Source organism: Gorilla gorilla, chromosome 6 (genome assembly GCF_029281585.2).
Source record: "Gorilla gorilla gorilla isolate KB3781 chromosome 6, NHGRI_mGorGor1-v2.1_pri, whole genome shotgun sequence".
In the NCBI taxonomy this organism is placed as follows: domain Eukaryota; kingdom Metazoa; phylum Chordata; class Mammalia; order Primates; family Hominidae; genus Gorilla; species Gorilla gorilla.
Window position 1 is genome coordinate 101,603,888 of NC_073230.2, and position 12,025 is coordinate 101,615,912.

The 12,025-nt window shown below is 36.8% G+C and overlaps 1 protein-coding gene across 13 annotated transcripts in view; it reads right to left on the bottom strand.

Moving 5' to 3' along the window:
• The window catches only part of DMTF1 (cyclin D binding myb like transcription factor 1), a 43,953-nt gene that overhangs the window by 1,363 nt on the left and 30,565 nt on the right, over positions 1–12,025 (bottom strand). For 10 of the 13 annotated variants that reach the window (XM_019031306.4, XM_004045679.5, XM_055346859.2 and 7 more), the window contains 7 exons: positions 10,331–10,559; positions 8,957–9,108; positions 6,642–6,851; positions 3,936–4,021; positions 1,609–1,764; positions 861–1,238; positions 132–276 (listed from right to left, as the gene is read on the bottom strand). In XM_019031306.4, coding sequence (XP_018886851.1) covers positions 132–276; positions 861–1,238; positions 1,609–1,764; positions 3,936–4,021; positions 6,642–6,851; positions 8,957–9,108; positions 10,331–10,559 — 1,356 coding nt within the window. The remainder of the gene's footprint in view (positions 1–131; positions 277–860; positions 1,239–1,608; positions 1,765–3,935; positions 4,022–6,641; positions 6,852–8,956; positions 9,109–10,330; positions 10,560–12,025) is intronic. The other 3 variants (XM_055346865.2, XM_019031313.4, XM_055346866.2) reach the window with 1 other exon arrangement.

Here is a 12,025-nt window from a genome sequence, read left to right on the forward strand (position 1 = left end):
TCTACCACAGTGTAGAACTCAACAGGACTAGTAGCTTATTGGATCAAGAAAGACTGAAACAAGTTAATTAAATGTCTGATTTTTTCCATCTAAAATTTATCAGGCACATAGTAAGTATTATATTACAGTACCTGTTAGTGTTGTCAAAGGCAAGACAGATTCAGTATCTATAACATCAGATGCCTGGATAAAGCCATGTGGTGAAGGAACGATAAGTATTGTTTCATCATCAATTGTTTGATCAACTTGTTCTTCTATAGTGGGAGACTCTAAACCCTAAATAACATTAAAAAAAAAATATTGACTCATATTCCTTACTAGTCTTCCTTAAAAATCCCATGTATAGGTATGTATAGGTTAGACTTAAACATAACCCATTTAAAAATCAGAACATAAAATAAAAAGTTAAGGTCTCACAGGGACAAAAGATGACCTCACAATCTAACATACTTTTAACAAAAGGAACTCATAAGGACTAGGTCAGTTATAGGTCAGCTGAATATAACAGAAGAAACAATGCTGTTACAGTGTAGGATGATGTTCCTAGGCTGAACCACAAAGATTACTAACCACTCTCAGGAAAATACTTCTATGGGTTCTAACAAACATTTCTCAATGTATTGTAGGTAAAGAGGAAAAAGTTTTAGTGAGGAACTGTAGTAAGATAGAACATGGTTTTCTTATTCTTCCTGACTGCCACAGGATCACTGCCTGCCCATTTCTGCCAGCGACAACACTTTGTGAGGTGTGAGGTAGGGGTTTGAGCTTAATTTTATGAGTCTAAAGAAAAAAGTTTCCCAAACTGCAGGTTTGAGGCTCAAGGCAAGAATCCATTCAGTTGTTCTTAAAGTACAACTTACCTCAGTAACATAAGCACTGGCTAAATCAGAGGGTGATTCCTCTTGTTTAAGGTCGGTGTCAGAGATTTCTTCTTCTGTTCTGACCATAACACTATTCATCAGTTCTGTGCTATTTTGGTCACTGAATTTGGATACATGAGCATCATTAAATGATGGCTCCACAGTCATCTTAGGGTGATGAATTTCATCTGGGAAAGTGTCTGCTTCTAGGGCATCTGGAGGCTCAGGAAAATCAGATGACTGAATATCACTATCGACTGTCAGTTCTGCTTGGGATATGGAAGAAGTGATGTCCTCTGTGGCAACAGTCTGAATGATGACTCTTGGTGTGTGACACTGCACTGTAACATTATCACTTGTGTTCAACAAATGTTCTGGCTATAAAACATTAAAGAACCTGTTAAAGTTGTAAATCAAATAACATTTATGGGGGTACCTCACTGTCTCCCCCCACATCTCTTACCTCTCGAACTGTAAATACTTTTATCACTATTTTTCTAGAACCCTTGTCCTTTATTTGCTAGGGCCTTTGTTCTTCTAATGTCCCTATTCTAATGTATAGCCATCTTACATAAAGAGAAGGGATGAAACATACATTCCCTGAAGGCAGAGTGATGGTGTATAACACTGTGCCTGGAACAGCAGCAGTAGGAAGAACTGTTTAGGTAACTACCTTCTATTTTGGTCCTTATCAACTAATCCTGGTCTATAACAGGTACTCAAAAATCAAGTAATTTATGTAACATACGGATAAAGCATGAACAATAATCTGTTCAGGAGAAGCAGGAGCAGCAGCTGTCAGCGTTACTGTGGGACTAGCAGTCAGAGTTAGGGGAAGGCCTTGGCTTGAGCTTGTTTGAAGTAGGTAGGTGCCTGGAGTGCCAGTGGGCTGTAGATGGAAAGACTAAAGGAAAAAGGAAAGATAGTTTAACAATGATTAAGTCTACTTTTATATACAAAAACGGACTGAGTTTAGTTTACTAGACACAAATGTACTTACCCATTGTGAAGGTGCGAACAAGTAATACAATATAGGGCATAATCGTCTCAAGTTATTACCTAGCCTGAAGGTTTAAGAGGCTGCTCTTTGCTCCTGTGTATTTCTATGGTCTGGTCTCAGCTATTTGTTTCAGGGCACCAAGACAGTTGCATGAGCCACTGTTTCCAGTGCAGTAACCCACAACACCCAATCACCCCTCTTTTTCCTTCTTTGTAGCACGTAAAAACTGGCAGGCCCCCAGTTTAAAAAAAAAAAAGGCACAACAGCACTGTTTACTTGAACACTTTTTCACGGTATAATTTTGGGAAATTTTTTATAGAAAGGGACAGGGTACAGAAATAGTAATTAGCAATGTTCTGCTGAAGGAGAAAGATGTTTATCTGAAAAAGCTGGTTAACTATTAAATAACACGTTTTCTTTTGAATTTTTAAAGGAAGTATAATAAAATTGACCAATAAACTTTTCACGACCATAAGCTTCTATATAAAAAATTTGATTTAGGTTTATCTTAATATTATAAAAAAGTATTTGCACTCTAAAATAGGTCTGGGGGTTAAAATCATGTAGCCTGTTTTTCAGTCTTGTATACTTAGCTAAAACAACTCTCCTGGGTACTAAATCCCCAAATATAGGTTTCCTTATTGCTAAAGTGGAGACAGTAACTACTTCTCATGGAAAGTGTTTGGGATTAGAAATGATTATGAAAGTGCCTGGAACTCTTTGAGGACTCAATTTCTTTTCCTTTCCATAAAGGTTAAATCATTTTCCTAAAGGTGGCATATATTAATCACAAATGTGAGGCTTTATTTTAAATACTTTATATGTACACGTATATATTATATGTGTTTTATTTAATATACTTAACATTTAATTTTCACAATTTTTTGAAGCTGGAGTACTATTATTATCCTGTTAATAAATTAAGGGAAAGCCTAAATATTGTGACCCCATAAGTAAAAACCTGAACACATACCTCAAATATGTAGGTGTGTACATATATTGTTTACCAGGGGAATGGGCTTAAAAAAGTAAAAGTTTTCTACCTGTGTCAAATGGTTGTCTTATACATCCCCATTTCAAAGACCACTGGATTAGGAGACTGACTTAGGTTAAGTAAGCTGCCAGTAAAAAGTTCCAAAAGTGGCCATCCTCTTGGGATTTGGCTGGGGAGAGGATGAATAAAGTCTTGCACTAGTAACTCTGTGTTCTTCATGGTAAATTAAATCTTGATTTAATAAAATTTTTATTTTCTTAAGGAAATATGAATTATAGGTTTACTTGTTTTAGAAAGGGCATTCAGTCATGCTCCACTTTCAACCTACACTTCAGCTGCAGGAAACCACTGATCTACTTTTCGTCTACAAATTTGCCTATTTTGGACATTTCAAATAAGTGGGAGCCAAGTACTATGTGATATTTTGTGTTGTCTGGTTTCTTTCACTTAGCCTATTTTTCAAGGTTCATCAATGTTGTACCATGTTTCAGTATTTCATTGCTGAGTAATATTTGCATGGCAATAGCACATTTTATCCATTTTTCTGTTGCTAGACATTTTGGTTGTTTAATGCCATGAACATTCATGTACAAGTTTTTATTGGACAGATATTTTCATTTCTCTTAGGTGGATCCTTTGGTAACTCTGTGCTTAACCTCTTCAGGAGCTACAACACATTTCCAAAGCAGCTAAACCACTTAGCACTGGGACTTTTACATTTTGTATCCCCAGTGGCTAGTACAGTGTTTACTGAATGAATGTTGTTAAATTGCTCATGATTAGTTTGTCCACAAACTTTCTCAAATAACCAATATGAACTTTTTGGTTATAAATTATAACTCAGTACAAATCCACAGTATGTATATACTCATTAGCACTGTCATTTTCATATAGATAACATTTTGGTTTATATACAGATGAGAGAAAAGCTGATTAAAATTATAAAAGTGGAAGTCTGATTTAGTCTACCATTCATTTGGCCTCAGACTTTTATGAATCATAAGCAAATGAAACACAAAAGTGATACCAACTGATCTTTCTCATGCATAAAAATGGCCAATATATATGAAGCGTTACTCACGGGAAGAATCTCAAATGTCTGCAGTGTTCCACTGTTTAGTGTTATTGTTTCTGAGTCAACAGTAGCAGCAGGAGAGTCTGCAGAAGCTGTGGTAAGAATAAGGACAACAATATATGTTTTGTAAATTTAAGTTTCTCTAGTGTACTCAATTATCATAAAGGCAATTTAATATTGAATAATTTGCCTGGAGACCTGAAGTCATTTACATTTCTTAAGAGAGATAAGGAATCTAATGAATTTGTCTTGCATGACATATAGTGCAGGGGTGGGCTAACTATGGCCCACAAATCCAGCCCATTGCCAGTTTTTGTAAATAAAGTTTATTGGAACACAGCCACACCTACTGGTTTATATATTTTCTGTGGTTACTTTAGCACTACAACAGAGTTGAGTACCTGTGACAGACACCAGAAGGCCCATAAAGCCTAAAATATTTACTATATCTGTTCCTTTATAGAAAAAGTTTGCTAACCCTTGGTATACATGATTAAATGTTTCTAACGGTAGGAAGTAAAGAGGAACACACTAAGACCAACCTGCAAAAAGACAGGAACTTGGTAAAAACTAGTTTTCTTGTACATATGGGTAAGCAGTATGGATGTCTGGACTGGTAGTCCAAAAATATTAGGCTTTAATCACTTCCTAGCAGTATAAAACCTGGGTAAATAACTTACTTTATAAACTAATGTTCAGGTATTTTTTTTTTTACCTGTCCTGCCTACCTCATACAGCTGTGAGGATCAAAAGTGCTTGTAAACACAAATAAATGTTAAGACAGCATTATTTCCGAAGACCACATTTGGGGACTGAATAAAGATCAGACAGTATAATGTCTTTACATGTGTGTCAACTGAGGATCAGACTTTATCAACGTCTGCTCAAGGTTAAACAGAACATGCTAGAAATGTCATCTTTTTTGGTGCTTGCAGTCATACCTATAGGTAAATTATGTGAAATATGATTTGGAACTTTTACTGTGTAATGTTTATTATAGTTTATTAAATTCTGACTACAACACTTCTCAGCTATTTAAAAGGAATCTAATGCCCTTACCAATAGAAATGCACTTGATTTGTATTATTCATCTTACTGTCTGATGGATCCATAAGATCACAGCTATAATAATTTGAAGTGATTCCAGATGAACTAAATCAAGGTTAGCAAACTACTGTCAGGGACAAATGTAGCTTAAGGCCAATATGGTTTTTACATTTTCAAAGGGTTGTTTAAAAGCTAAACAAAGACTATCCCTCAGAAACCTATGTGGCCTGCAAAGCCTAAAATATTTACTATCTGGCTCATTACATAAAGAAATTTGCTGATCCCTGTTCCCTAACCTAAAAAACGAAAAGAGATTTTAGTTAGAATGCTACAGGTAATAGGTGGATTGTAGAACACTTAACTATATTCATTTTTCTTGCTGTAAGAGAGAAAATTCTAAATACTATTTAAAATGATGCTATCAATATTAAGGTATCATTTATAAAATGTTTGTCTTCCCAATGGGTACTGTCAACTCAATAGCCAAGAAAAACTAACATGCCCAATCAATTTATAACCAATGGCAACTCTCATATTTACTTGGACTAGTAATTTTAGTTGCTTTGCAATCCTCAGACTGTAACAAAAACGAAAAGAAATCCTTCATTGTTGATTACACTGGTAGAAAGATAACCAAATTCAGATTAGGATTTTAAGAATAAGAGGTATGGTTAGTTTAAATGTCTCTAAGGTAACTTTGATAGTCAATGTACATGGATATATGGTGTTAAACACCAATATGTGGTTCTGCGATTCTCAACCAGGGAATCATAATGGTATATTTGGAAACATGCAGGGTGTTTCTGTTTCTCATAATGACTGGCATGTACTACTAATATTCTGTGGGCAAGATCAAAGGACACTGAATATCCTGCAATGTAAAGGACAGTCTGCAAGAACCTGTCGCTCAAAATGCCAATAATCACCTGGTTGAGACTAACATAGTGATTGGAATACTCCTGGGTTATCTTTTCAAATGCAGGTAGCATATGTAGACCAAAAACAAGGAAGAATATGGTTCTGAGAATTTCATCCTCATTCCTTTTTTTGTCACTATAATTCAAGACTGACGGGAAGGGATAAAGATCAATTTGACTTATACCTAAAGAAAAAAAAATTCTCACTCTAACAATGGCTGGGTTCCCATAATCTCATTAAGCACAAAACTGTCCAAACACAGTTCCCAATAGGAAACTGGCCCTTTACTCCCTGAAGAAAATCATTCTTAACCTTGCCAAAACTCATTTCTTTACCAAACGACCTCAAATCAATCCCCAATTGATATGTCTTCTAGTGAAATTACTACACGACATACCAGTTGGTGAATTCTATTTCTTTGCTTGATTGACTGCTTTTTAGGTAGTTTTCTATCATTCATTCTAATTTCTATTTTTAATAATTTCTATTGTCATTAATTACAAAATCTACAAATTAAGATGGTTTCAAATGGTTTATAATGGTTGGGCAACTGCTTATACATCCTTCCTGTCACACATTCATTCTGTGTGCAAATATTAACTGAACTAAACAAAACATCTTAGATGTCCTTCAGTTCACCGACTTGGGTAAATTTCTATTAACATTCTAGAAAACCAAAAGACATCAGAGCCATTAACCAAATCATATAGATCAAACAGCAAGGAATCTTGAAGATCAAACACTTACAAACATGGGTGATCTGGACTGGAATCTGCAATGCTGCCATGGGGCTAGAAGAGATGGCTGTATTATCTTCCAAGCGGGCAACTCTTATCTGAACATGCTGCACACTGGAATTGGTATTACTGTTTGGAACTCCAGATCCTGATTTATTCTCCAAAAGCGTTGGGTTGTTTTTTTGGTTCTCATGTAACTGTTTAAGACCTTTTATTAAGACTGAAGGGAGATGGGTAGACAAAAAGAACATTGATTCTCCGACAGACCACCATCTAAGCAGCAAGGGAGGTGAGGGGAGGTAAGGAGGGAAAGTATTTGGAATAAATAACTGCATACTGGATGTGAGAGCTTATAAAAATAAGATATTTTAAAAACAACATATCCTGAGATTTTTATAAACATTGTAACAAATTTTAATTCTTAATATTGTTATTCTTGCCATCTAAGATTTATAGTGTTAAAAAAAAGGTAGACATTACAAAGAACATGGAAACAGGACATTTTCTATTCTAGGGTGTCTTGATAGAATTATTATTTAGGAAGAATACTGGCAATGCTAAACAGCTTATTTTCATTTTTTAAACGAATAGTGTATGTTTTTCCCCCCAGGGCTGAAGGGCCCTGACTGTTGGTCTAGAGGTAGCAACTTATCTTTTCCAAACAGTAATATGTTATTCTTGCACAGGGAAGCCAATTCTAGACTTTGCTTTGCTCTATTCGTAAAATACGCTTATCCTCTCTAACTGGATTTTTTAATTTAATTTTATTTTTAGATAAGGTCTTGCTCTCTTGCTCAGGCTGGAGTGGCATGATCATAGCTCACTGCAGCCTCGAACCCCTGGACTCAAGCCATCCTCCTGCCTCAGGCTCTTGCTCCCCAATAGCTGGGACTACAAGCACATGCCCACCATGCCTGGCTAATTGGTTTTTATTTTTTCTGTAGTAATGGGGTCTTGCTGTGTTGCCCAGGCTGGTCTCAAACTCCTAGCGTCAAGTGATCCTCCTGCCTTGGCCTCCCACAGTACTGGGATTATAGGCATAAGCCACCACACCTGGCCTATACCTGGGTATTTTAAAAAACCACATTTTCATCAAGGCAAAGTTCCTCAGCATTAAATTTTCCTTTGGAACAATGGAAGTTAAGAGTGCCATAATAAGGGGAATAAATTTAGTAACCTAAATTAAACAGACTGTACAACTCAGTTTAATACCTAAATGCAAAACAGGCAACAAAAAGTATGCTTCACTTTAAGCAAACCCAACTTAAGATCTCTAGATATATATAATTAATAAAATTAGAAAATTACAGAGCCTTTGTTCTACAAAATTATCACAGAATTTCTCTAACACACCTAGCTATTTGAAATTATACAACTCACAAAAGTTGACTTAAACTTAGGTTTTCAGAAGTACATCTTTGTACAAAATAAAAATATAGTCATCAATCACTTAAGGATGGGGATATGTTCTGAGAAATGAGCCATTAGGTGATTCTGTCATGGGATCATCACAGTGTACTTACACAAACCTAGATGGTACAGCCTACTACACATGTAGGCTAGATGATCTATATAGTCTATTGCTCCTAGGCTACAAACCCTTACAGCATGTTACTGTACCAAATACTGTAGGCAACTGTAACACAATGGTAAATATTTGTGTATCTAAACATAGAAAAAAAGTAAAAATACAGTATTTTAATATTGTGAGACCAATACTATGTATGACATCTGTTGTTGACTGAAAGGTTATGAGTGGCCAGCTATGCTGGCTCATGCAGGTAATCCCAGCCCATTGGGAAGCCAAACTGGGAAGATCACTTGAGCCCAGGAGTTGGAGACCAACCTGGGTAACATGGCAAGGCCTCATCTCTACGAAAAAAAATAGCTGGACATGGTGGTGGGTGCCTGTAGTCCGAGCTATTCAGGAGGCTGAGGTGGGAGAATCACTTGAGCCGACAGGTTTAAGGTTACAGTGAGCTATGATCACACCACTGCATGTCGGCCTGGACAACCAAGCTAGACCCTGTCTCTAAAAACATAAAAATTAAATCGTTATGTGGCATGATTTTATTTCCTCCTGATAGTTTACGTAGAAGAACAAGAATAAGTGTGTACATTTTCATTTTAGGGGCTTTAGGAATTACAAACAGTATTAACTCTTCTCTGGGGAAGAAAACAATTACTGAGAGAAACAGGGAAGTGGTGTAAGTAGAAATCTGCTATGATATCTCTAGCTGGGGCAAAGAACTTCTAACCTCTCACTCCTAAGGAGTAAATATGGTAAGAAAAGGGGAGGAGCTTAAAAAGTAAGTAATACATTACCAGGGAACGAAACATCCTTATGGTTTGCAATTTGCCTTTTGATGGTCCACCATTTACTTCGTAGCCATTGTGGTGAACGGACACTACTCCATCCCTCAGCTAACAGATCCCAGTTAATGTCATTTTCATCAGCTACATCAAGTTCTGCTATCCTACAGTTACAAAATAAGCATCGTTAGACATTAAATTAATTTCTCTATAAGAACCCCTCCTCTGACTACAGGTAATTGCACTGGCAAATAAAGGGAATGGCAGGTTATGCCAATGAGATGCTATTGTTAAGTTACACGGGAAAGGATTCCAGGAGTGCAGATCTGCTTTCAGAGCTAACAGCTAAGAAATACCAACAGCAACCACTTTTAATTAAAGGTACAACCAATGGGCTAAACTATAAATGGTTAGAGCCAGATGAGGCACTGTGAAGGAAAAGGAGCATGCTAAAGGTTAGAATAAGAACAGATTTAGTTGTATATATGCAGTGTTTCATAGTGTGGCATTTACTAAGTCATTTATTTCCTGGATCTGAGCGTTTCCATTGTTAAGCAAAAATATTTAGAAATGAGCTATTTATAAAGATGACTAGTTGAAAAAAAAAATCCAAAACAAAATAACACAAAAGCAATAGCTGCAATCAAAAAACAACACAATAGTACAACAAAATTTGAGGTTTAAAAAAATCTGTTCGTTTTCTAGCTTTGTTGTGACGATTTGATTTTCGGTAGGGAGTAGCCATGGTGACAGTCTCTATTACTTCAGGGTCTTAAATAATTTCTTGCTAGTATTTTTGCCCATTTTAGTTAATAAATCTTAATGGTTAAACCAGCTACTTAAAAAAATAAGCTGGGATTATGATATCTTAAAGCTTTTTCGAATTTGTATGAAATGGATGTGTTTGATTTGGTCTACTTTGGAGGTGTGCAGGTAACTACAGACTGGGCCCCCTTCTTGGCAATCTTAGCACAGTAGCCAAGGATTGAAGGGCATGGAGACTGAACAGCCCTCTTATCCTAAACGTGTTCCCCCTAGGCTAGGACTGAGGCACATTGGTGGGACAGTGGAAAAGCTGCACTGCCGCTGCCTGTGCCATACCTGTTCTGTGGATATAGAGAGGACTTCAGTCTCCACGCCTTCAATCTGGTACTTTGCATGAGCACTAAACCCACTAAAAAAAAAAAAGGAACAAACACAACACAAAAAAAGAGCTCAATATGAAATACTTAAGATCTTAAACAGTAGTGCTCTATGGAAAGTAGTGCTCTATGGAAAGGATACTTTTCAGACACTAGGCATCTAGGAAAACCAAAAGAGGAAAGTCTATCAACACATCCACAGAAATTAAGTGGCTTTTGTCATTACAAGATTCAGGACACAAACCTGAGGATGAGATTGATTTCATCTTCCTTGGTCCATTCAGTACCCCCACTCTGTTTCCAATTCAGGTAGTTGAGCCATTTAGAACGACATTGCTTTTCTGAGCGGGTACCCACTCGTTCAGCCACAGCTGCCCAAGACACACCCTGTGTGACTATGTCACCTGGCTCAGTGCTTGTCAACTCATGAACCACTTCTGCAAGTCTCTTTTCTTCTTCTTCTGTCCACTTCCCTGAAAGAAGGAAATCATCCAGACTACCACTGCTAACTTCTTTTACAAATCTGATTCAGCCCTGTATTTACAAGGACTGATAGGAAGTAAGCAATAGTACTAAGAGTTTGTTTCTGAATGACCCTCTGGTGGAAAACCATATATACCCACTAAGACAGTTTCATTTTACTAGCCCAGTAAGGGTCTCAGTAGAAAAGAAAATAAAGAATCCTAATGGAAAGCGCTGACCAATTATGAAAAGAAAAACCACCCAAAACATAACTACAAAGAAGAATGTATTCTCAAGTTACACCAAGTCCTTTATAAACAGTGAAGTGGGAAGAGCTTCATCAATGGCTGACAGACAAGAAATGGCATGCTTTTTTTCTTACTGTCACCTAAGATTCCCTGCTCTGCAAAAGTAAAGTAAGTTCAAGAGGCCATTACTTATAGGAATGAATGATGAGGGACAAGGGAAATTACACCAATGGGCTCAACCTATTTTAGTAAAAACTAGGTTTCTACCATCTTGTTTCCCCACTATCCCAACTCCAAGCTACTGTGACGAAATATTAGTAAAGTCTGATACAAGTATTACTTTTATTCCTGTGTTTTCTCAACCCATAAACCCACTAATAGATAACCCCAAATGTTCCTCTCTGTCTTTTTCTTATGGAGCTAGAGCAGAAAAACAGAAAGGGAAAAAAGCCATTTTTTTTCATCTTCTTTACCTCTGTTTCCATTTTGTTATTACTAGCTAAAAACCTCTAGAAAATTTCAAAAAGACTGTGCTTACTTTGGGATTCCATTCATCTAGCAAATGTTTATTGAATTTTCATTATATGCCAAGCACAATTATGAATACTGTGGATGGATTCAAGACAAAGTCCTACTCTCCTATTCTAGCATGGTGTGAAAGGATGGGACTACTTTGAGACTGTGCTGTTTCATGGCATGGCCTCATCAGCAGCTGTATGTCACAACATGAGAAGGAAGCAGGCAGATCAATCAATCCCTCAGGCTGGCAATCAGGAAATGCCACTGTGTCCTTCCAAATTATGTTACCAAAAGGGGTTCTGTACTCACAGCATCTTACATGAAACTCTGAGATCCTATCCTAAATCTAAAGCTTACAGCCCTGCTTCTTTCATTAAGCTAGCCATGTCACAGAATGACAAAGTTGGTAGAACTTATGTTCTCACTGCCCTGCAGGTAACAGTGATAGTACAGTAGTTAAGCAGGAAAGAATTCTGATTTCATTTTTAGAGCGGGGGGTTAAGGTCAAAATGTATATGCCCTGGAAGCTAAAGCTAAACTTCAGAGATTTTTTTTTTTAATTGAAACAGTGGGTATGGATTGTGGATCCTTCAGAGAACATTATGGCTAAAAGGGCACTATGAGACCACCTACTCTAATCTCTTTACTTTACAGAGGGAAGTGAGGCTCAGAAAGGTTAAATGACAGTTAATAGCAGAGCCTAAATACGT